Genomic DNA, 26,381 nt, shown 5'->3' with positions numbered 1-26,381 from the left:
AATTTTCAATTACATTATAATGAAACTGGAGAAATTTAAACTAAAATAATACTGTTGCTTATGTACAGTACTTTTTATTTTCATAAGTTTTTAATGCAAAACACCAAACTCACCACTCCCTCAGGGTCAACCAGTAAAAGATGCTTTTTGGTATTGTTCTGCATCCCCGTGAGAACGTACTGCCCAACAGTTCCCTGGGATTCTCGCACAAGAAAATCACCATCCTGCAAAATAGGTGACAAATACAACTGAAATATGTTAGAATATCCATTTAAACATGATGAATAAGCCAGCAAGCAATATTCAACACAAATCATCAGCAAGATGAAACAATTCCATTGATCACACTACAGTACTCATATTCCAGGCTTTCATGATAGTTCTATTTTTTTTTTCAATGCACAATTTCCTGTATAACCAAGTTAGAAACACAACTGCTATGATCATATGCTACGTCAAATCACAACTGTTACAAGTATAAATTAATTGATTTGTATTTGTACTTATAAATCTGCAAATTTAAATTTGAAGCCAAAATAACTTTATCAAGATACTGATATGGTAAAGCAATACGCACAAGTTTGTTTCTAACAATACTACACTTTCCCTCACAACTTTGCTAAAGATTTTTCATGTGCTGTTGCACATTCTATATGGAAAAGGATATGTTCAACTTTCAATTACTGTAATCTGCAATCCAGTGATAGTACTATAAAAAATATCTCGCATGGTCAAATGTATATACTACTAAAAGCAACACTTTCAACCTAATTTTGCTGTAGGTTTTATGGGTTTACTGGCTCTGAAGTACAGTATTACAAATGGACTGAGGTATTTTATTCAAAAGACTTCAGAGGTGAATATGTTTCAAACATGCGACTGGGAGACAGCTACTGTAATCAATACACCTTCACATAAGATGTTATGACACTCAGAAGTACACTATTAATGTACCTGAATAAGCAGTCCTTCAGCCTCTTTCCTGCTGATAGCACCATGAAACCACGGCTCTTTTTGCAACTGTAAACGCTGACTGAGAGGAAGAGGTTTGTTACCAGTTCCTAACGGTCCTGTAGATGACTGTACACCCATGGTGGCAGTATTTACCCCACTTGGGCACACAACAGATCCAGCATTCCCACTACCGCTACTCCCTCCACTCAACTGTGATAGTTGCATGCTGAATGGTTCTGAAAGAAAAATAGAAAACCCAAGTATCAATATCTTAACAGAAATTACTTTTACATGTATGTAATAAACAAAGTATAAAATACTCCTGTGTCAGATTTGTATGAAAAGGCAGCTCTCATGAACATGAAAACAATGACAGAATATGGATGTTACAAGCCACATCACGTTCCCTATTGACAAGACAAGAAATTTAAAAGATAACTCTTTGGAAAGCACAGTGCAGTATTTACCCTAAAAATCCTTGAAATACATGTATTTGAGAACTTAAGCTGGAGTTCCAAATTGCCAAATGCTTGTAATACCCTCAAACCTGAAAGTGCATAACAAAAGCACTAGCAGAAACTTATAAATCCCAGGGTCTTATTAATGTTGTACATATTGAGGAACCTGGAAAAACTTGCTTTGCATAGAGAACCCTGAAAAAAGGTGCAGTCAGAGGACAATTGTATTAAATTTTTTATACAATGCTGCCAGTGAATGCACCTAAAGGGGTTGCCACAGGACCTTTATCAGTTCTGCCATAAACAGGTTTCTTTTTTCAAAAGCGGTACTTTTATGCATTTAGCCGATTATTAAGAATACAATCCATTTCATAAATATATTTATCATTTTAACCCTTCTGATTTCGAGGCATCTTTTTCTGTAGATGGCTGGATCACATTAGCATACTTGCCATCTGCCCAAAAATCTCCGAAGTATGTTTTTTCCATTCTTCCCTCATAAATGAAAGTGCTAATCTCTAAGATACCTTACAAATGCAACTTCATTCCACCAATACTGGCTTCTGTCCAAACTTTGAAAATGCAAAAAAGTCCTCGTGACAGAGCCTTACGTGGATTTAGATTTACCCAGCCTTGTGCTGGCACGGGCTCTTGCTATTTAGCAGCCCGTAATGCCTTACGTATGCTGAAAGTGGCACTTTTTCACAAATTTCTGCAACAAGCTCTTGTGGACACCAACAAGCACCATTAACCTATGCCGATGGTAAGCGGGGAATGGCTGTACCAAATCCCATTACCCCGAAGTAGGCCTATTTACTTAAATGTTTAAAGTCACACAATATTTTTTCTATGAATTGAATTTCAAAATTTCTATTCTTTTTGCTGCAAACTTATACATACAGTAGTATTACCAAATATTTTCAGTGAACTAAATATAAAATAAATGGCATATTACTACTATTTGGCATCTCTTCAGCAAAGAATAAAGTATCAGAATGAGTTTACTCTTTACCATTCTGAAACATTAAAAAACAATACAGTTCTGTAAATACAATATACTGCAGAATGATATTCATTACAAATATTTTTTCACCATATGTACTTTCCATCTTAGATGGGGTGGTGTAAGAAATGGTTAGCCTACTGGTTTCCAGCACGGCTTTTGGGAGGAGGTTGCTTTCCCATGCCCTTTTTTAATGCTAGTTTTGACAACCCAAGCCATCTAACCACCAGGCTCCTATAATTCACTGCATGGGCCAACAAAGGTATAAAGTTTTTGGTGGACCATGCCCAGCCTTGTTCATTAAGCAAAATTAGAACCTCTTGCCTAGTGGGCAAGGAAAGTGTCAATCACACCACAATATATATAGGCTATTGTCAAAAGCACACTTTAATATTAACATGACCGTTTTTATTGCTCCAATGGTCTGAAGAAAGCCCATAGTGACTTTTTCACCCGGTGAAGCATATGATACTCTACTCAAAAGGTTTGAACTTTTGAACAGTAATTAAAAAAATTAGTTTATATGAGCCCTCATATTTATTCTTACTTGAATGATTGGTTATACTTTTAAGTATGGAAGTTCATGAAATCCATAAAATCAGTTGAAACTGAATCAGTAAATACTTACGCATGTCAAATGGATCTCTTTGGTCAAGAAGCTGCTTCTGCTTGATGACAGCATCGTTGACATACTCTGGTTCACAACGTGATGGTGGAGGAGGCTGCGCTCCTTCAGAAGTGAAGTCTATCAAATTATCAGACACTGAAACCAAAGACTCACATTACACATTTGCAAAACAATCGTATACAAGGAGTACAGGTAACTTACTAATAAAGTAATAAACAATTCACTGAATACTTAGTAATAAAGTAATCAATAATTCACTGAATACTAGATGTAAATTCCTTATCTACTCATGGCAGAATTTGAATCTAGAACTCGACAAGTGGGCTGGTGGTATGGCAGAAAACAAAAAGCAATTGTGAATTTTATATTAAACCAGGCATCAGGAATATATCTTTACCCATCTTAAAATGTAATGCCACACCATTTAGTCAATAAATCTGAGCTTAAGAACTGAGAAAATTCATGAAAACTTAAAACAAAAATTTGAGGAAAGATATTTTATACAATTATCAACTAAATAAAAATCTGTTATAACTCTGATCATCCTCTAGTACAGTGTGTTATCATTCATCTTTTCATTACCAATCACATCATTAATTTGTATATTTCATCTTCATTGTTGTGCTGAATAATCCTGATGGGTTCCAGAGCTTGGTCTTCAAGACCTAAATTTCATAATCAATCAATCCTCTGCATTCAAATCTTCCAAAACTACACCACCAACCACACAGTACTAGACATCCAGTTATTTTTACAAATCTGTATTTTCTTTTGTGAGGTTCAATACCAAAAAATTTTCAAGAAGTTTCATTCCAGATGTGATCCAATTATGGAATGATTTCTTGGTAACAGAGACTCGTTCAAACTGGTATACGTGCTTTTTCCTAGGGCTGACTTACAGGAATCTCATTTTATAATTTAACAGATTTGTTTTCTTTTCTCTGTTATTTTTCTTTTATAGTTTATTCTTTACTTCTGTTTTCTATTTTCTGTCTTTCTAAACTGGGCCCTTTGGCTGCCAGCATTCTACTTCCAACTGGGGTTGGAAATAACAAAGGGAAAGGTTATGGGACTGAACATAAAAAAAGACACTGAATTCATAAATAAAAGCATAAGAAAGAACAATCTAAATGACTGTATGGACAAAAAATCTCCACAAACTGATCTTTAGCCACAAAAGGTCAAGGAACCCTCGAAGGTATAAAGCAAGGGAATAAGAGGTAATTTGAGAGTTAAGAAAAATCAATAAAAGTAAGATGAATGAAAGTTATCCCTAGACAAGATGCATAGCTGTAGTTTTCATGAAAATTAATTCAGAACATTCAGGGCATAACCACAGGGGCTAAAAAAATAATACTATGTAGGAAAAAATTATCCTATGAATATAAAACTGACACTGAACTAGAACCCTAAATTTCTCAAAAATCTACTCTAGCAGTTTGAGATGCTGGAGTTTCCTATCAAAAATTTTTTTTTATTAAGTACTGTACTAAATATTCTGGAGCTGAATCTCTAAAGAGAATTCTCATAAGAGATCATTTCTTTGCACAACTGTTCTACTTGATTTGGTAGTTTCAGATTATATAGATTCTCTTTCTACTCTGATTGTGACAGGTTTTTTCATAAAGATGATCAAACATTTCTTTTAACTGGTTATCGAATATTCATATTCTTTCTAAGTAACCATTATTTACTAAAAAAAAATTACAAACATTATTTGAGAAAAATGTTTGTAAAAATTCTATTTCTACACTAAGTTAATACTGTCTTAAAAATTCTATGCTTTATCTAAGAAAATAGAAAATGTATTAAGTTGAAAATGATAAAATGTAAAACTGGAGAAAATGAGGCCTACTACTATGGTGCTGATGTTACTCTGCTCTCTTTCTAACATAATGAATAAAAGCACATTTGAATTAGATGATCTGTCATTATTGTTAAATCAGCCATAATATAAAACATGAATTTTACTTGGTTCATGAGTAATGAGAAGCTCTCCCAAATAGATACACTTGATACCCACATTTTTTAGTAGAAGATACTGTATTAACGAAGAAATGACAAGACATTACGATCTAAAAAAAAGTATTCAAAATGTTTTACTTTGAGTCTGAATTTTATTTTTTTAGACAAACTTTAACTGAAATTTTCTGGGCACATGACAGCTTACCACTATTTAAAAACAAGTTATACACAAAACCTACCTTTCCCAGTTAATGGCTGGTGAGAGTTGAGATGAATTGTAGTGGTGTTTGAAGCTACTGCTATTGCTGCTGCTGCTGCTGTAGGTACAGGGGACACTGAGCTGGTCGATCCACTGCTCGTAGGTGTAGCCGGGGTGGGAACACGAGTAGTTGCTGGAGGAGGTGGTCTCTTACTGTCTGCTGCTGAATACTGGGGCAATGGGGGTACTGGGGGTGGAGGCAAATCAGGTGGCACCTTACCAGGAAGGTCATTGTAGTACTCTGGGTCATCTCTATTCCAACCTGCTCCTTCTCCATTCATTCCAGACCTATAAACAGGAAGCAAATACAGAACATGAAAATTATACAGTTCTAATAAATAAGTATTATCAAGTATGGAAGAAAATTTAATGTTCTCTATGAGTAACCATGCACAAATAATCATCCAATGTCAAATTCTGTTTAAAATATACATCAAAAACCAAAAATACTAAATTTCCTTTTAAAATAAATAGTTGACAGCATCAAAACTTTAATACAGGATCAAATGAAAAATAATTTGAACGTTAATGTATATTACCAGGAAACAAGCCTGCAATTATGAAAGCTATGAACTTTTGAAATATTTCTCTTGAATTTTTAATAGGTCTTTACATGGGAACATTGTTTAGTATGTAGAAACTTTAGGTATGATCTGGAAAACGAATCTAAATAAGTTACTTAATATTAACTGAAGCCACTTTTAAGAAACAAAGCTTACTTCTCTGATTTTACACTGGTGTATTGGACGGATGGAGTTCTCTTTAGGTACTCCTTAAACCTGAGTTCAAAGGCCTGGCCTATGGTTGTTATCACATCTTGAGCCAGACCTCCCCCACACTCCAGCACAAAACACGCTCGTCCGTACCGACTGTCTTTGGCAACATACGCAATAAAGTCTAAGGTGTCCTGTTAAATAAGATCAAGTGTCAAGGTGACTAATACAATGACGGTTCATTTTGCTTAATAGAAAACTGAGAATTCAACAGCTGTGCAAAGTTTTAAGGGAAAAAGAGAGAGATATATATATATATATGGGAAACTTATCCTTGATACCAAAATTTTGCTTTCAATAGTCATCATAAAAGGATGAAACATTGTGCTTACTGGGTCTCCACCAGAGGCAAAAGATATATTTGGCATATCATGACAGGCCACTACTTGTCCAGATTCAAGTATTGTGAGCGTAAGAGCTGTGCTGGTAATAGTGAGGTTGACATTGCTTCCCGCGTGTTCCATCATGGGTCGTTCGCCCAAAATGCGGCCAATTGTCTTGACCACCTTCCTCTTGCGATCTGCTGTTTTCAAGCCCGCTGACTCACATACTCGACTGATACATTCTCTGAAAACAGTTGAAACCAGTGCTTTAGTTTTAATCTGATGCACAAATAAGAGGAAATGCTGTTTGAGATACGTGTTGCTAGCTGTTTAGTAAAAGTGACAGTTGACGCTTATTTTGGGAAAATAATGTTGAAATATGGCAGACTTTTCCTACATCTACAGTACTGCAACTCGCAATTCCCTTAAATATTCCTTTTAAGTGCAATGATAATCAACATTAGCAAAGCCAGTACACTTCAATTTACTGGTTGCTTCAGTGTCGTCTTCTCTACAATACAGGGAAAATGAAAATAGGATGCTATGCCTTCAAGAGATACAAACTAGTCTTAAAGCTAAGCACAAATGTAAGCCAAGCAGTATACAGTACTGTATAATGACTTACCATGAAGGTAATAGTTCAACCTAATGTCCCTTTATAAGAAATACATGTACAGGTACTATTAAGTTTACAGTTTTATCGCCAGTTACCTGACGACTTTCCCTTCATCCTTCCAAACAGCAAGGGAAAAAAGAAACATTCAAGATATTGAATGGGAAAATTAAAATTATCTGCAACAGTAAATAAAAGTGCATAATTTATAGCAACAAAAATCGAGATAAATCCAGTTTCAGAATGACAAGGATTTTGTTTGATCAAACTTCAAATAACATGTCACTCACTTTGCTATTAAAGACCTGGTGTCGAAATTCAAGCTTTTCATCGATGTATTGACTTCTAAGCACCCAATATACTGAAAAGAAAAGAAATACTTGATACATTCTTGGTAATCCTTTAGATAACTGAGGTTTTCCACACGGCATGGTACATTCTTGGTAATCCTTTAGATAATTGAGGTTTTCCACACAGCATGGTAATTTTCTAATCTTAAATCAAATAGAAAATTAATTAAAACTAACAAAGAATATCCACTCAATAAAACAAACTCCGGTTCTTTTGAAAAGTTTTCTTAGATTAACATACAAAAACAGTCGATTTATCATTCAAATATAAAAACCAAACAACAATAAATAAATACTGAACCATCAAAATACACATATAAGGCTACGAAAACTGCAAGATGACAAATGACAACTACCCATAAATAAAAATAAATGTATAAATAAATATACATAAATAAAAATAAATAAAAAATAAAAATGAATAAAAAAATAAAAATAAATAAAATATGAAATAATAAAATGTGGATTATTTTATCAGGACAGTTAACACCCAACTATTCACGATTCAGGATTTGCAGATTCACCTATTCGCGAATTTTTCTGTGGAACATAACTACAAATAATTCGCAGAACATTTGCTATTCGCGGATTTTTACATTGAGCATATCTAAAATATTTCCTGATTATTTTAATTTTATTTTCACGACTAAATACATTTTTTATGACAAAAAAATTATTTACTAATTTTCAAATAATATTAATGTAAACAGCAAAGTATCAATAAATTTTTTTGCCTTAACATTCACCAAACGATGTACCAATGTTGACCCTATCTATGTTAAAGGGAAACGGTAAGGCCTGAATACTGTATGAAAGAAAATGTGCATGACTGAATATGGGGGTAACTTGATTAGTTTTCGCCTTGGTAAGAGTAAGAGATGTGGGAGTGTTCATGCCAAGCTGTACACCATATATTTTTCTGGGTAATGTTGTAAGATGGCTTTGAAATTATATTAAAGTGTTTTAGTATGATAGTTTAAGGTATATTTGATGTTTGAACTATTAAAATAGGCAGTTATAAGCAATTTTTAGAGGGGGCCTCAAGTTCGTAGAGCATATCTAAAATATTTGCTAATTATTTTAACTTTATTTTTGTGACTAAAAACATTATGACAAGAAAATGATTTACTAATTTTCAAATAATAATAATGTAAACAGCAAAATATCAATAAAATGTATTTTTTTCTTAAAAAACTTTCGTCAAATGACGTATCAATGTTACCTGTCTATGTTAAAAGACAATGGTACGGCTTGAATACTATATGAAAGAAAATGTGAGTGCCTGAATATAGGGGTAACTTGATAAGTTTTCAGCCTTGATAAGAGTAACAGTTGTAGGAGTGTTCACACATACCTGTAAGCCACATATTTTTAGGGGTAATTTGTAAGATTACTTTGAAATGATATTAAAGTGTTTCAGGATGATAGTTTAAGATATATTTTTAAGGGAAATGTTGTAAGATGACTTTGAAATGATATTAAAGTGTTTCAGGATGATAGTTTAAGGTATATTTGGTGTCTGAGGTATTAAAATAGGCAGTTATAAGCACTTTTAGAGGGGGTCTCAAATAATTGCGAATTTCAGCTATTTGCGGCGGTTCTAGTCACTAACCCTTGCAAATACTGGGGTCTACTATTTTATAAATGCTTCCACAAAAGATGAACTTCCCACTGCAATAATATATATGAGCGGTGGGCTTTTTCGTATCACTAAATGTCTCCATGACGAATCAACATTTAACATTACCACTAAGCACTGAACACATAACCCTAATGGTTCCAGTGCCAGATCACTGGACCAAATATCAAACCAAATCAACAACACCATGACTTTCAAAGGTGTGACTATCAAAGAAAATAAGAAAAATTACGCGTGATCCATTAATTAATTAGAATAAAAATTAACGAAGCCATTTCCAGTCCCAATGTTCATATCGGTTAAATATCATCAGTTTACTCTTTAATAACTTAAACTGCCTTCTTGAAGAATATTTATGGTTAACAAGAGTTAATAGTAGTCATTTGGTCACCTGACAGAAAAAAAATTGTTGTTCTTCAAACTGGTTTCAATACTGTAAATTCAAAGTGGAAGATGACTAAAATAATAAAAGGTTAAATTATCTCCTGCTCGGACAGTTCAGAATTCAATTACAGCTGAAGATGAAGTACGGTACGCTCAGCTGTGCTTAAGAATTCTAAACACTTGAGAATGGATCAGTCCCTCAACAGAACAACTATATTTCTTTTGAATCTCATTTGAAATTTCAAAAACGGAATAAGTATTGAAAAGCCTTCTAAAGACACTGTTTTCAGGGTAGTAATAAAAACAATACTACTTGTATGCTTCTTTTGTCTACAATAATTTCCTGCAGTGCATATCACCAAACATTGCTGTATTGTCCTTCCAACAAATATAAACAGCCAAAATATGAAACTTATTGAAATGGCTAAAATGTGTTTTTTTAATACTTTAACGATACGCCCACAGGCCCTTCTGGCTTTTAGCAAGTTGGTTTCCTGCTGAAGTTGCTAGCCCATGCCTTGCCTCATGGATGACCAGTGCCCTTATGTGCTTTTCTTGGTGGTGAACCCTCCAAATAATGACCAGAATCAATGCTGCTTGACTGGAGTCAATGGACTTGTATTTTATGACAGGACAATCTCTGATACAAAACGCTCTTGACTCAAACGAAGAATGAATCTGGATGAGAGAGAGAGAGAGAGAGAACCCTTCCCACTTCGGTAAGATCAAATACATCCTTTGTTTTTCTCTCTCTTCCACGATGAGAGGATCAATCAAATCATAACAAGAGACATTTCGGAAAACATGTTTGGCCGTGATGTCTATTCTAGTGCGCTGTTTTTGGGAAAAAAAAAAAAAATCGAGTGCTACAGACACAGGCTAAGTATCACACTGCCGCATTAATATCTGGAATGATGACAGCAACATATCTTGAATTATCTCATATTAGCACACGTATGCACACACACAAACGTACATAAATATGTGTTTGTGCATGGGTATTTTTTGTTTCTCTAAACATAGTGTATCAACCCAGGGGCAATACATTATGATTGAGGTATGTAATTATATATTTGTTCATTTAAAATGCAAATAAAGAAAAAGACAGAATTAAAAGCTGTAAAGACAAAACTAGTGCTTGCAGCCTATTCAACAAATACTCACTGGATAGGGTCGAGTGAATAATCGCATGGAATATATACACAAACATGCATACATACATGTATATTTGTAAGCCTTCCACAAAAAAAATTATTTTAATTTTAAAACAGAAATTAGTAAGACAGGAGGGGTGAAAGGTATTTGATAACTTTGTGTGTGTGTGAGATAATTATGACCAACATATTCGACCAAATAAGTCACAGGCAGGTTCTCCCTCTCTCTTTTCATGCTGAAGAGACAACCTGTCCTTGATGCACTAAACAGTTGCTTCACTGAGTAGGCCCTTCTGTTTAAGCCCTACCACCAAACCATGGGGAGCATCTAGAACTCTCTCTCTCTCTCTCTCTCTCTCTCTCTCTCTCTCTCTCTCTCTCTCTACCACCAAATCATGGGGAGCACTAGAACTCTCTCTCTCTCTCGCCCTACCACCAAACCATGGGGAGCATCTAGAACTCACTCTCTTTCTCTCTCTCTCTCTCTCTCTCTCTCTCTCTCTCTCTCTCTCTCTCTCTCTCTCTCTCTCTCTCTCTCTCTCTCTCTCTCTCAAATTAATGGTAGTTGGCGCATCAAACTGATCCCCAGTGTGTTTGCATTCAATTGGCGTAAAAACAAATTGAGAAGAGAGATATTAAACCAGGGCACCTACACCAATACCATCGGGGACCTGCGTTGATTAAAACTGGACCCTAAGATCAGGATAAATAACCACCAGCGTTCGATAAATGTTTGCATAATTATCTGTAAATGGAGAACCTTACCGTATAAACGCCCACCCTTCAATAGTTTTTCACGCTGGGGCGATAGAACATCAAATTTCTAAGGAAACAAGACCAAGATATTAGCAAAGTTTGCCCTGATAAAATTTTCAAAGTTATTCTTCTCTCTAAATCATTATAATGTCCTAATTCGATGACCTCACGTGATGATGCATTGCTTATGGAGTCAAAGTACCTTTATAAAAATCCTGATGATATCAATATTCTGTTTTTGAGAAGGGAATTCTATTACGTTAACTGTTAATTTTCAATTTAAACTAAATTTTTTCTAGCTTACAAATATTTTACCACAGGCCTTGTGGCTTCATAAACACCACAAAGGCAAATTAACGCGTCTAATACGATGTGTTAAAACGATAAAAAGCATTCATTTCTACATCACACGCCAAAAATCATGTTTTTCATGAATTAGTTTTTATTAAAAGCACAGCGTTCATATATGTAAAAAAAAGACAAAAATTAATGTAGTAATGAAAATAAATACATTATACATATACATATATAATGTACAGGATATATATTATGTGTGTACTGTAATGTAGGTAAAACTAAATATAAATAAAAAATAATAAAAAATTGACACATTTACCGAAAAAATAACAATGCATAAAAAATACACGTAAATTGTGTGTGTACCCACAAGCAAGGGAACTCGAACCAAGCCCGTGGTTCAGACGGTTAACGAAAGCCAAAGACTTGCACTATCTTAAACTGAACGCAAAGACAATACAGTAAAGTATGCAGTTGTTTGCAAAAAGACTGGAATTCATTAAATGGTTCTGCTCAATATATATATATATATATATATATATATATATATATATATATATATATATATATATATATGTATACACACACACACATATATATATACATACAGTACGCTTCTGTTCAATATGCATGCATATATAATGTGTGTATCATGCATAGGCTATGCCGCCTATAGGAATGGCACTGATCCAATTCTGGCAAACTGATATCATGATGATGCAGTACAGGGGTAAAAGCAAATGCTGCCGTCCCGTGACAATTTACTTCCAAACACGCCCCAGCAATAATTCTTTTCTCTAATAGAGGTCGGAAAGATGCCAATTTTTCTCACAACATAAATTTTTGATATCGTGCTAGATTTCACGGCCACAAAGGACATTCATATAATTAAAACAATAAAAAATGTCATAATGACTTGCGTGCTACGCCTAGTACAGGGCTCTTCGAACCATAAGAGTACACTACACTTCGTAAGACTCAAGAAGCCTGCCTTCGCTTTTCGTCAGAGGCTGCTTGAGAATCAAATTAAGAAGCAAAGGAACTCGCTAATAAGGTAGTATTTCAGTTTAGCCAAATGAGCTTTTCATCCCTTCATTCGTTTGCAGAAAAGCCAAATCTAACACGACTCCAACAAACAAACAATTATTTCCCGGTTTACTTAATAATGATCATTCTGCTTTTTTCAATATAGAGTTGTTTACGCAAACGTCTGATGAAGACATGAATTCAGTGAATCGGTTTTTGGATGCCTTGCTAACACGAACACTGACTCTCATAAAAAAATATCAATCGGTGACTGACATCTTGGGAAAGGCTTTGAGAGACGACCACAACAATGACCAGGCTCTGACTCCCTTCCGACGACCAAGGGAGGGTTGGGAGATAAACAGAGGGTTGGAGAGGGAAGGAATGAGGGAGAGGGGAGAATGAAAGTAACCCTAATGAAAGGATTCAAGGCCTTCAATGAACGACTCTTTGGCTGGGCATTTCATGAAACTATCGCTTGCAACTAGGATTCGTTGCATTTCTTGATGAAAACTTTTAATATAAAAAACATAATAAGAATCGAATTACTTTACCAGAAAAGAACGATGCCTAAGAACGACTGACTCACAAAGTATAAGAATCGAATTACTTTACCACGATACCTAAGAACGACTGACTCAAAGTATAGCAGAAATAATTACAAAAAGAGGAATGCAGACTTCAAATGCAAAAGCGAAGTGAATATTCTGAAGCAAGGGACCGAATACCATGAAGCCTATCAATTACGAACATGAGAAATGAAGGCGATCATTTGCAATGATAAGAAAATCACAAAACCATCGTTCATGAAATCACTGCCCGAAAAGGAAAGCGCGAGTTAGCTTAACGCCGTGGCTGTGCGGAGCTATTCCTTCTTCTATGGTTATTACGATGCCATAGAAGGGTAAAGGAGTGGCTCAGGAATTGATGGCATGAGATGGGAGGGAGAGGGTCAAAATGGCCTTGTGCAAGGACGTGGCGCTATGAACAGAGGAAGAGAGAGAGAGGGGGGCTGGCGGGATGTAATCGACAACGTTTGAGCCTTAGTTGTCGAAGCTCATAATAATAATAATAATAATTTGACAGAGGTAATATACCATTAATAATAATACCAGCAACAACAAAACAGTCTATCTAGAATCTGATGACACACTACAGCCCGTTTGCTATCCACACATACTGGCCCTTCAAAACAGACCTATCATCTGCCCGCATCCACCTATTCATTTTCAAGCCATAATAATTTTTTTTTTTTTTTGCAGGTTCATTAAAAGGTCGGTTCTGAACGCACTGATGTTACCTCCTAATTACGAAGTGGTGGGTAAAGATGCTCCAACAAGCTCTTACAAAGTAAACAGAAGCAACAGCAAAAATGACGACACAAAAACCTTTCGTATCTCCTCTGCAAAATGAAACTTTTGTACCTTCAAAAGACCTACTAATAAAGAAAAATCTAGGTACATACAGCATCGAATCACTGACTGCTTCATTTAATGGAATGTGGAACAGTACCACAACAAAGATTGCTTCAATAGGCATCACAAAATGAAATGCTTCATGTACTAAAATGTTTTTAAAAAAAAATCGCAACGTTAATGTTTAATTTACAAGTTGGTTAAGTCACTGAAAAAGAGACTTCATTTTCTGATGGAACCAAGGGCATAACAACATCAATTAGTTGATGTACTAGAATGGTTAAATACCATCGCAAACTCTCTTCGGACAAGTCCTGCAAATCCACACAACTTCTTAACTGATCTCGTCCCTTTCTCGTGAAGATGATCTTAAAACATGCACGTTAATGAGAATGTGAAACGTGAAATAAAATTCAGCACAGCACTCTTTGGAATTTAGCTCATGATAGATGGTCATATTTTTATGATGCCAAACAAATACGCGGCTAATTTTACAAAGTTAAAACAACAGACTTTTCAATATATGATTGAAAAATGCCAATAGCTTCCAAATACACACTCGACAACAGTGCAAATTTCATGAGGCTAGCAGACCATTTTAGAAAAACGTGGCCTTGACCATCTCTCCGTGGGGCAGGAAGATATATATATGCTTCATTATGGCACCATAATGCTACTTGAACACCTTTCAACCTCCCCGTTCACATTTGTGTAACGATACCATTAGGCTTGATTAAAGTTACTCATATGTTAATAAACTTAAAATCCTTATAAAATAATCTAAAAAACAAAATGGCTTCTCACGTAAATGATAAAACTTTGTCCTTCATAAAAGACTTAGATTTGTAGCTCTAGGTGTGGAACATAGTCAAATGTTTACACGTGTACCGTTCAAGTCAGTGTTCATCACTGCATATCTGATCCCCTGATTAAGATGCATGATAATTAGCCGTTTAATGGGGTTACCAAGCAACTGATTGCTGAAAAGAGCTGACAATTGAATAGAATTAGCCATTCCTGTACAGCATTACTCGCGACTCGACCATCTTAACGTTCTAGGAAGGTTAATACTCAAACATACTAATAACATTCCGTAATAAATGAGTGCGGCTGGAATATCACTCTCATCCACTATTTAGTTTTTTACTTGTTGAGCCACGATGCCTGGCACATTGTGAACGTTGCCCAATATGTTATACTTCCGCTCCGCTTGAATCAAACCCTCGCTGACCGTTAATTCTAGAAATTATTATCACTTGTGGAATTTGCTATACAGAATTGATTGTGGAATTTGCTATACAGAATTGATGATACAGAAAACGGGACTATGACTCTAAAAACAAGTTAAGCACATACCTGCAAACATAGATAACTAGTATACATGGTACGTTTCAAGCAATAAAGTAAAAATATTCCTAACACCTTCTATATCATTATTTACCATGAGCAGTACAAAACATGTATGGATCAGTCTTCGTAAGACAACATTATTCATAAGTCTTCATAATATTATAAAATGCGGTACCATACCACAAAACGCTTTGCGGTACACGTAACATAGCACGCCCTGGCATACGAGCAAGTTCATACACACACACAAACACACACACATATATATATATGTATATATATATATATATATACATACATACATACATATATATATATATATATATATATATATATATATATATATATATATATATATATATATTAGTTTTATAAGAGAGAGAGAGAGAGAGAAACTCACGCCCCAACCAGATTGTAAATCCGTAAACTAGGACGTTGGGCCAGGCAAGTACTGGCAAACATACCCAAACTACGCTAGCTCTAAAATTGCGTCATCAAATGGAAAAGAGCTGGTGGGAGCAAGCATCCAAAACAAAACGGCCAAAGCAGCTGTTCACTGAGTGATACGTACCAGGCAGCAGCTGTCTTGTATGAATGACCGAATTAGGAACACATCTGACAGTTCAGATATCTACTGTAGTTCTTTCAACATCATTAAACATTAAGATATATTTCAAACGATAAGATTTTATACTTATTGAAAAATTACATGTCTGCGTATAAAGTTCAAAGACTTGTATAAGGTTATCTGAAGTGCTTCCATTTCATCGTAACCAGCAGTCCCGAAAATGAACAGTTTATGTATCAAAGATTTTAAAAACACTCAGTAAAACCAGCCGACCGACACTTTCCAAATTTGTGAAAATCAGCAGTCCACGAACTCTAGTTCAGTGACTCTCTATTCCTGATTCCATGTTCCTTGTTTTTCGTAATCTTGCATGTCTCTTGATTCTTGTAATCTTACACATTTCAGGGGGCGGGGCTATCTGGTTAGGCTATCGTTTATAACCAATTGGTGCTACCTTCGATGTTTGCACTCATATTCCTTTCTTCAATTTTTTTTTCGTTCATCACACCTGGCTGGACAGTGACATTAGACTGTTCGACGAATAGGCCTCTACATTATAAGAGAGAGATTTTGACCCCCTTCTAACAGAATTTGTCAAAAGTGATTTAGGAAGAAAATGTACAAGTTTCAACTATTTACCACCGTACGACTCTGAAGTACGTGATCTGTATAAATGGCTGGGGAGGGAGTGGCCAGGACCCAAGTCCCTTGAGACAAGGGCTTTCTGTTGGGTTGATGAAGACAACTGAGGAGGTGAAAAGAGGAGAGATGTATGGGACGTTGTAAGGTGCGAGCATACCATGAACACTATTCTAAGATGGAGCCATTCATACCAATTTTAATCAAACAAAGTGAGAACTGATTGAGCGGGGTACGCTTGGGAGCAATTTCAAGAGCAGAAAGAATTCTGCTTGAATGTACTAAGGGATCTTTCGACTATGTGGAAGGTGGAACTATGGAAAATCATTAACAGTTGGAAAGAACAATAACCATATTTTCACCTCGCAGCATTTTCTGAGAGAGAGAGAGAGAGAGAGAGAGAGAGAGAGAGAGAGAGAGAGAGAGAGAAACGCGAGGTGAACAAATTGTGTTAATTTTTCTGTAAAGTCTACCTGAAATCATATTGCACCTCTAGTACTCAAAATTCTATCATCTTACCACAGATTTTATAAAAACAAAGGTCTATTTAATAATTAACGTCACACCATAATGACAATGTATAAATATGAAAGGATATTATTTCAAATATGAACTCACACTTGTAAATCAATTGGCGAATAACCCTTCATCAATATACTTTAGAAGTTTTATATAACACAAAACTATTAATATAACTAAAAACAATATATTATACAGACGTTCATCATGATTAATAGAAAATCAATAAAACATTACTTAGAAAACGGTGTCACCACAAAAGCCTACTTGGTTACTTGAATTCTTATCTTGACATCAGACATACTTGTGTCACGCCCTTCGACTAAATACAGACCAAACCCTGACAATAAATGCACAACAAACAACCCAGAAAGATAAAGGCTGCAACAGTCCATAAAGAACCAGAAATCATAACATTTAGTTGAATAAGAAGTCCTCAGTTTAAACGAAAAATCAGCAACAGTTACGACTTCAATACTGAACGTCCTCTAAATCATCAGTCACCCATGTCCATTATTTTCTTCAGAAACCCTGATTACACGTACTTCTTGCATTTGTTAAAAAAAAGATTTTGGTATATAAGTTATAATTTAAAGCAATACATATTCTTATATCTGATTAAAATTTTAGATAAAGATATATGTATAAAACAGATCATTACGAAATGACGCGGTAACAAAAACAATGCATTAATCCTTGCGTTTACAACAAATGCAAGAGCGAAACTCGGTTTTAATTTTAAAAACTTAAGTAACACGTCAGTTTAATAAAAAAAAAAAAAACTTAAGTAACACGTCAGTTTAATAAAAAAAAAAAAAAAACAGAAAATATAAAATGTCACACAGCAGTTTATCCTAAAAGGTCAACTAAAAAATGAATGCAACGTAAGATGGATTCATTCTTTGGGAACTGATAACAGAATGATTAATTATGCATGCACATTCACTTATAACACCAACAAAAAAAGTATCAGTTATGACTCTTAATTATTACATGACTGACGCTTCAAATAAAATATGACTTTTGCAGCACATTACCCAAGAAATACCATACAACTATTAACAATAACTTTAGTAGACTGCAACTAAATAAAGATGAACCAAAGGAACTCGGCCCTCACTAAGTTATTAAACGAAGAGATCTCGAAACGCAACCCAAAAATAAACAGGCTGTACTGAAAACAGTTAAAAAGACACAGTTCTCAAATGTAAACCATGTGTTGAATGTTTTACTCATTCAGCTGATTCCAAATTAAGTCTGACGTCACATGAAATGACATTTAGATACTTTTATTAAAAAAATTATTTTTAAATAAACCTTCAATTTTGTTCAGTAGGGCTTATGTTGACTGAAAATTTTCATGATGCCAATACAAAAAAAGAGCGTAAACCTTATTACTGACATATATGAGAACTAAGTGATATTTAAGATTCATAAAAATCAGAATCTCAAGGCAGGGCATTAAATCAGCCCAATGTACATATAAGCCGTTCCAGTTCTCTTGGAAAAATATAAGAAAACATTCTCCTTTTCATATATAAAAAACGAGAGAGAGAGAGAGAGAGAGAGAGAGAGAGAGAGAGAGAGAGAGAGAGAGAGAGAGAGATGGATGTGCGGAAGAGACGAACGGAGATAGAGGGCAGGGAGAGGGGGTGGCGAAGGATGAGAGATGGTGGAAGGATGGTTAACAGACTGAGGATAAGCGGAAAGAGGAGGAAGAGGAGAAGGTGTCACTCATTCCTAAGCATAACTATTAAAGGATTAAGTCATAGCAGCAAATATAACTGATGGAGGGGAGGGGAGGGGAGGGGGTGGATGGGGAGAAGCCGAGGAATGAGGCGGTACTTACATTAACAAATAGGGTGAGGGGAAGGGATGGGTGAAAGTGGGCGTGGGGATGAGACCCTTGGAGGGGGAAGGAGGGAGGAAGGGAAGGACAGAGGAAGGAGGAGGTGGAGGAGGGTATGAGGAGGGCACAGGACGTCCTCATTTACTCACCACTCCTCGGCCGCCCACCACAACCGACTCACATACGTACTCACAAACTCACAACCCCCTAAACTTATTAACTAATATCGCATCCTTTCATCTCAAGATATATAACCAAAGGGAAAATGCGTCCTTAACTACTCTACCTTCTACAATCCCTAAAAGCTCCATTACCTACAGTGTGGACTGTATACATCCGATGAACCATGTACTTTCACTAAATCCAAATGGATAGACATTCAAAATAACACCAAGAATGCCTTTCTACAGGGGAATACCCTTTCCTTGTATCAAAGTGGCTCTGAATTCGTACGTGCAGTGCATTTGTAATAGTGCCAATACAAAGCGTTAAAAATTCTATATTGAGTAGAGAGGTAAAATGAGTGTCATTTGCTAACTGAACCATACTAACCGTGTAGTAAAGTAAATTGGGCGAATTTTAGTTCACCCGGAGAAAGGAATTTTCCCCTAAAATTGCTTTAGAAAGTGAAATTTACTGAAGAAAAAACGTAGATTTTGCTTGCTTCATTTTTCAACTAGAGTTCAAAACCAAATCTACATGGCTCTCCTACCCAAGATGATAAAACCTGAAATACGATTCCCTCTTAACAGAAAATATCCTCGACTACCCATTTTCAACTGGAAGTGTGCAAATATGCAAACATACAGGATAGGTGCACAAAACATAAATCAACTGATTACACTGCTTTGGGAAACTGGGGATGCTAGTTGCGAGAGGACCCTCCTATAATGCTACAAGAAAGTCAGTCACCTAAGGGCAACGACAACGACCTTCCTTTACCACTGAAACATGGAGGAATTTAACAATAAACTGGCCCCCACCAAAGTGACGCAAATTTTAACGAGTTTATGAGGACTGACGCCCCTTGTACAAGTGCGGCAGATACGTAAAAAAGGAATCTAATGTGGGGATTCTGAACAAGCATACTTATAACTCAGACGAAAAGAATGTGTCTGCTGTGTCAAAAAAAAAAAAAAAAGCTTGCTAGTTTAGCATTACTAAAAGAGGCGCGGTCTTTGTTATAGCTGAGGTGCTACTGGGGTAGTTAACACAAGTGTTTACATTACGGATGTTATAACTACAGAGAGATCTGCTTTTGAGTGCAGGAATAGTAAAGTAAACAGAGATGATACAATACGACGTAATGGTAGTGTTGATTAAGGTGAGGAGACATTAAATAAACTGGCAAATGGCGTTTTGCAAGCGAAAAAAGTATACTGTTAATGATGGCGAGTACAAACACATCTGATAGGCAGACATATAACAGAATGAATTAATGTCACGAGTGTTTAGGAGTAAATGGAAGGGAAAATGAAAGTTATCACATAAATACTCCACACGAAAAAAGGATGCAATACATCAGTGCCTGTAGAAACTAGAAGTTGAGGAGCTACGTGCTGAGAAACAAAAGTTTTTACAAACCGAATTTTCTGCCAAAGAAAAAACAACAGAGTATGGATCCTTAATGGGTCCGAATTCTAAATAGTTGAGGATGACACAGTAAATTGTAACCGAATATGCTTGAAGCAAAAACCGTCAAAATTTCAAGAACGAGATATAATGGTTTGGATGGATGAACTGAATTCACAGGCGCTGGCATGTGAAGAGAATGGACGAATGTAAAAAACGAAAACGTGTTCGCAGGCATTCTGATAACATGGCAGACTTGGTAACCATCAAACAATGAAATGAAGAGAATGAAGAGTCATAAGTGTAGAACGAACGGGACCAAATGGTTTAGTATAGGTGCTATTGCAGTTGAACGTAGATGAACGTTCGCCTAATACTACTTCTATAAAAATCTGTGGCTACAAGAGGACAATGAAGCTTCATAAGACCACTCTGGGAATTCTTTGTTAAACATCAACAGTAGTCCTGTTAATTGCGATTTGATTTTTTTTTCAAAAGAAAATATTTTTCCGTGTAAAAACAAAAATCAAGAATAAGAGCGTGTTCATACTGCATAGATATTTAATAACACTGGATTTACAACAATGCTTGTAGCATTTACAATACAAATAACAAAACGATGCCATGGGTTCACTACCCTATCTAGGCTCACGTGGAAATTATCATTCAACGTCTCGCTCGAAGAATCAGAACAAGAGCAAAATAAGGGAAGGCAAACTCTCCTTAAAAATCTTAATTAACACAAACTGCATTTGGCAGTCTCTGCAGTTCTCGCTGTGCCTGTCCGCATGTCCGTTTACCTGTCCTAGCGTTCATGCCATATCGAACACGTTCTCCGATGAAAGATAACGCTTATTCTTTATCACAAGAAGTTCACTCAAGAGGGACACATTCAATCGGACGTCTTTTCATATTTCTTCTTCTTCTTCTTCTTCTTCGCTGTATGTGGCATCGCTGAAGAGTGAGAAGGGAGGGGGAAGGGAGAGGATGAGCGTAATGGTACCCCTAAGGAGGAATTGGGGGAGGAGGAGGAGGAGGATGTTGCTGTCGCTGAAGTGTCTTGGAAGTGTTGTTAGTAAACAAAGCAAGCTATCTTATCGCGTGTCCCTTCCTCTCAAGCCAGTGCCACTTATCAGCCCTTATCTAGACTACAGTATTAACACCCTGTTCAGAAAGGCATGTCTTCTCGAAGACGATGATGACAGACGACAAGGCCTCTTCATTCCTTACCACGCAATAAATTCAACCAACAAGTGATGTATTCCTGGCGGTGATTAATAAACTTAACCACAAGGAGAAGCAATCTCACCAACTATAAAAATAATATGACACTCAAAACATTCAAAAGTAGAACGGTGGATGACTGTTCAACTCACAGAGAAACTTTACCTTTCATGTTAAATTTTAATACTTTGCCAAATGACACTGATAATATTTTGACGACCAATACTCCTTATTTATTCGATAAAAATAACAATAACAACCAACACGCACTGTGTATGTGTCTGAGAGAGAGAGAGAGAGAGAGAGAGAGAGAGAGAGAGAGAGAGAGAGAGAGAGAGAGAGAGAGAGCAAATATGATCGATGAGTTGATGCCCAGGAGAGGTAGACACTTGTGGCATGTTGGGTGCAATTATTGCCAGTGGCTTTTGTTCTCGGGTATGCCACATACACATCGCCTATCCTGAAGCCCTTCGATGCACTGCAGAGTCATGACAGAGACATCAATTTCCAAGACATTAATGAACGGCATTCTTGAACGACATAAACATTTCTAGGACGCATCCTCCCTGGCAAAAACCACAAAAATCACCACCATTTCTCAAACAAGACCTTTCGAGGGCACATATTTCATGCCATAGAAGGATGGATGGTGATTATGACCAAAGGCCAGGCACCGAGGGCCGGAGGTCGATCTAGCATGGAAAAAATGGATGGTGTCAACCGTGATAGTGTGAAATAAAAGAAAATGTTAGTGAAAAAAGATGATAGGACTAACGAAAGCTTTCCTAAACGCTATTAAGATCACACTGCCAACCACGTTCAGGGGTCAAAATAGGTAACACATCGTTACTCAGCACAACACATATCCTGAGAGTAAAAGAGTCGGATGCTTTACAATTCGAAACTCTTATAAGTGTGTCAAGGAAAACTAGATTTACAACACAAATCACAAGGTCACGTCCAAGAAGGTGCAGTGTTATCTATCAATTCGCTGGTGACAAATAACGAATATTTATATTTCATGTTTACACATTTCATAGTTGTATTTTTTTATTAACATATTTTTAAACAATCCCCTGGACACAAACAATCAAAATATCAATATCCACATAAGAATCTACGTACATAAAATACTCTTAGCTTTCGTCACAACCAAATCTAGAGAGAGAGAGAGAGAGAGAGAGAGAGAGAGAGAGAGAGAGAGAGTCAATTTGGGACTGACCGGCATTTTTCTAGAAGAGCCCAATACCAAGACAGTCCACCCCATACCCATATTACAAATAGTTGGCACCAGACACGAAAAACAACCAATGATGACCACCACAATTATACAACAAAATATCAAACTCGAGTAAACAACGAGTGACACCATGGAATGCTCCGAATCATTGACACAACACTTGACAGCAGAGGTTAACAACCGTCAAAACACAAACCATTACCTCGATCAGGTCTTGGTTAACAGGATAATAGTTTCCTCTTAGTATTTTCCAAACTAGAACAAAAATGCAAGTTATTCTTTCTTAACCTAATACTGTACTTGAATTTAAAAATCTCATGATTTTACTGGAAACAAAATCCAGATTAACAAGAAAATTCCCATCGCATCCTAAAAGGTAGAAGCCCCTGTTTAATATTATAACCTACTAGAAACCTCTCTAGACCCTCAAAGTCAAGGGGAAGGAATCAATGCCTTATGTAGATAGTGCCATAATCCATAATCATGATGGCAACCCCGTAGGGTGGACGTCATTTGGAATATATTAATCTCAATTCTCCTAAATTCTTTTACGTCTGAAAGGTTTGCATTTCCTTTTTTGTGAACGAAAACAAGAAATTCTGATATGTCGACGATAATATAAAATCCTCCCTTTACCTATACATCTACCTTCTTGAGAAGCATGAAAGTAATTAGAGCCAGTTTGTACTTAGGAAAGACCACAAGACTTTGGATATCACAACATTGCTCCATATAAAAAAAAAAAAGAATACACGAAATCTAAACAAGTATGATACATAAGGCATCTGAAGTGCACCTCGAGCTTCTTACCTATTAATTTCGCGACAAGATCCTCCCATGATCTGATATCATTTACTACTGGGCAGGCGAAATATAAGGAACGGTTATTTGTGACAACTAGAATCATCAGGACCTAATTAAGTGGAACATTAAGGAAAAAAAGAAAACGGAGTGTAAAGTTTCACCTAATACCACGTACTACTATAGGATTGCTGTAAGGTTTACATTACCGAAAGTTCATATTAAATTTTGTCTTTATTTCATGAAGAGCAGACATGATATAACCAATCCTGTTCGCTCTTTTTAGCATTTTTTTTTAAGGAGCAAAAGCACCCCGGCAGTTTATGGCTTTTCACTAATTTGAGTACATTACTTCATCATTATCTGCAGTAAGTTAACTATCTTATTTCTTCATTACCTCTGGTAAGTTAACTATCTTATTTCATCATTACCTGCAGTAAGTTAACTATCTTATTTCATCATTACCTGCAGTAAGTTTATCTTATTTCATTACCTGCAGTAAGTTAACTATCTTATTTCATCATTACCTGCAGTAAGTTAACTATCTCATTTCATCACTACCTGCAGTAAGTTAACTATCTTATTTCATCATTACATGTGGTAAGTTAACTATCTTATTTCATCATTACCTGCAGTAAGTTAACTATCTTATTTCATCATTACCTGCAGTAAGTTAACTATCTTATTTCATCATTACCTGCAGTAAGTTAACTATCTTATTTCATCATTACCTGCAGTAAGTTAACTATCTTATTTCATCATTACCTGTCTTATTTCAAATGCAGTAAGTTAAATGATTGATTGATTATTAACTATTTATTTCATTGTTAACTATCTTATTTCATCATTACCTGCGTTAACTATCTTATTTCACCATTACCAGAACCCATCTTATTTATTCATTAAGTGGGTTAACTATCTTAATGAAGGTGAAATATATAAAATAATATGACTGACGGAAATGAATCAGCGTGAATGATGACATACTAAATTATATGAAATTCAGTGTTAAAATATGAACGTACAAAATGAGGAATGATATTAGATGGAACCAACAAAAAATAAGTATATATTAAACTTTTATATTTAAAATATATACTTAGTATAAGAATAAATATGACTAAAATCTTTATTAAATATACTGAAATCATATCTCATTAAAATAACCAGATTTTTTCAGATAACTCATAAGGTTATCTACCTCAACGTCATCATTTAAAATTTCTAAAATAGTCTTCCCAGTTAGTAAGTACTTTGCCCTAAGGCGATTAAATTTAGGACAGTGCACCGGCATGTGCTCAACGGATAGCTGACCACCACAGTGAGTACAAATTGGGGCACTGGCTCCCTCTAAAACATAGCTATGAGTGAAGCGGGTATGGCCAATCCTAAGCCGTGTTAGAATGATCTCAAATTTTCCGTTACTATTAAAACCCGAACTCAAAAAATCGATACTTTTTCTAATGTTTCTGCACTTCTTATTTGTGGATAAAATGGGGAAGTCCATCTCTGCTGCCATTCTGTACGAGTGTATCGTCTGATAACTTGACGCATACCCAAATGTGGGACCTAATTATTTAAGAAATCACACCTTACAGCATCCTTAAGCACGCCTGCGCTAAGCAACGCAACGCCCTTCCCTGTAAAAACGCCGAGTATGAAATCAGGAAAGTGACTAATTGCCTCAATGATATAAACATTTGAGACCTTGGATGTGACCGTGACCTTTCAACCTTCCGAGTTTAAACAGACTTCAAACAGGCAAAAGTTCATTGTATCAATACGTAACTGTACTATCAAATTCATACCGTTTAGATGACGTTTTATGAAGCACTGAACCCATAGAAAATAACTTTATTTATATTGAGTATGATGGTTTCCAAGGTAACAAATCGTCGATTCGCTTTCGAAATTTGCCAAAAGCCAACATGTGGACGGTGTCGCTCAATAACAGTGATGTTTTCAGCGTGCTTTCCGTTGAGTAATATCCATCTGTGAAAGTGTAGTTTCGTATTCCCGGTGGAAAAAACACACACCATATATATATACATACATACATTATATATATATATATATATATATATATATATATATATATATATATATATATATATATATATATATATATATATATATATATATATATATATATATATATATATATGGGGAGAGGGAACTGGCAGACCCAGCTGATTACCATTCACAAATTAGTTGGCACAGGTAATTATAATTACTAGTCCTAGTGTCCTTTTCCTACAGTAAACAAGCCCATTACATAATGCTTTAACCCGCATACATGCACACACATTTTGAGATCATATAGTGAGTGATTATTGCTTTCCACATAACCAAGCACACTTAGCCATTGGTAAGTCTTGCCAGGGAAAATCAAATTTTTACGAAATAATTTCTCTCATAATTATGATTCACTCTGCCGGAAAATATACTGTCAGTTTCAACACCTAGATATATTGGCTTGATGATATGATGTTTGCGTGAACAAAAAGAAAAAAAGAAAAAGAAAAAAAAGGGCCGACTTAAAGCTGAGTGTCAGCTACCAAAGGCGCGGTAAATTCACCCAGATGAACACCTTTCGCTGGACTGCGTACTTCGAATTCAGAT

General features: G+C 35.7%; 1 protein-coding gene across 1 annotated transcript in view; it reads right to left on the bottom strand.

Moving 5' to 3' along the window:
- Nucleotides 1-26,381, bottom strand: part of Shc (SHC-adaptor protein) — a 104,776-nt gene that overhangs the window by 6,959 nt on the left and 71,436 nt on the right. Inside the window, exons 3-9 of the mRNA XM_067131210.1 lie at nt 7,267-7,337; nt 6,373-6,607; nt 5,987-6,174; nt 5,248-5,555; nt 3,044-3,178; nt 955-1,190; nt 114-224 (exon numbers count right to left, since the gene is read on the bottom strand). Of these exons, the coding sequence (XP_066987311.1) occupies nt 114-224; nt 955-1,190; nt 3,044-3,178; nt 5,248-5,555; nt 5,987-6,174; nt 6,373-6,607; nt 7,267-7,337 (1,284 nt within the window). The remainder of the gene's footprint in view (nt 1-113; nt 225-954; nt 1,191-3,043; nt 3,179-5,247; nt 5,556-5,986; nt 6,175-6,372; nt 6,608-7,266; nt 7,338-26,381) is intronic.

The sequence above is a fragment of the Macrobrachium rosenbergii genome, chromosome 29 (assembly GCF_040412425.1).
Source record: "Macrobrachium rosenbergii isolate ZJJX-2024 chromosome 29, ASM4041242v1, whole genome shotgun sequence".
NCBI classification, from domain to species: Eukaryota; Metazoa; Arthropoda; class Malacostraca; order Decapoda; family Palaemonidae; genus Macrobrachium; species Macrobrachium rosenbergii.
The sequence above is the reverse complement of the archived record's forward strand: the minus strand, read 5'-3'. Positions and strand labels throughout refer to the sequence as shown.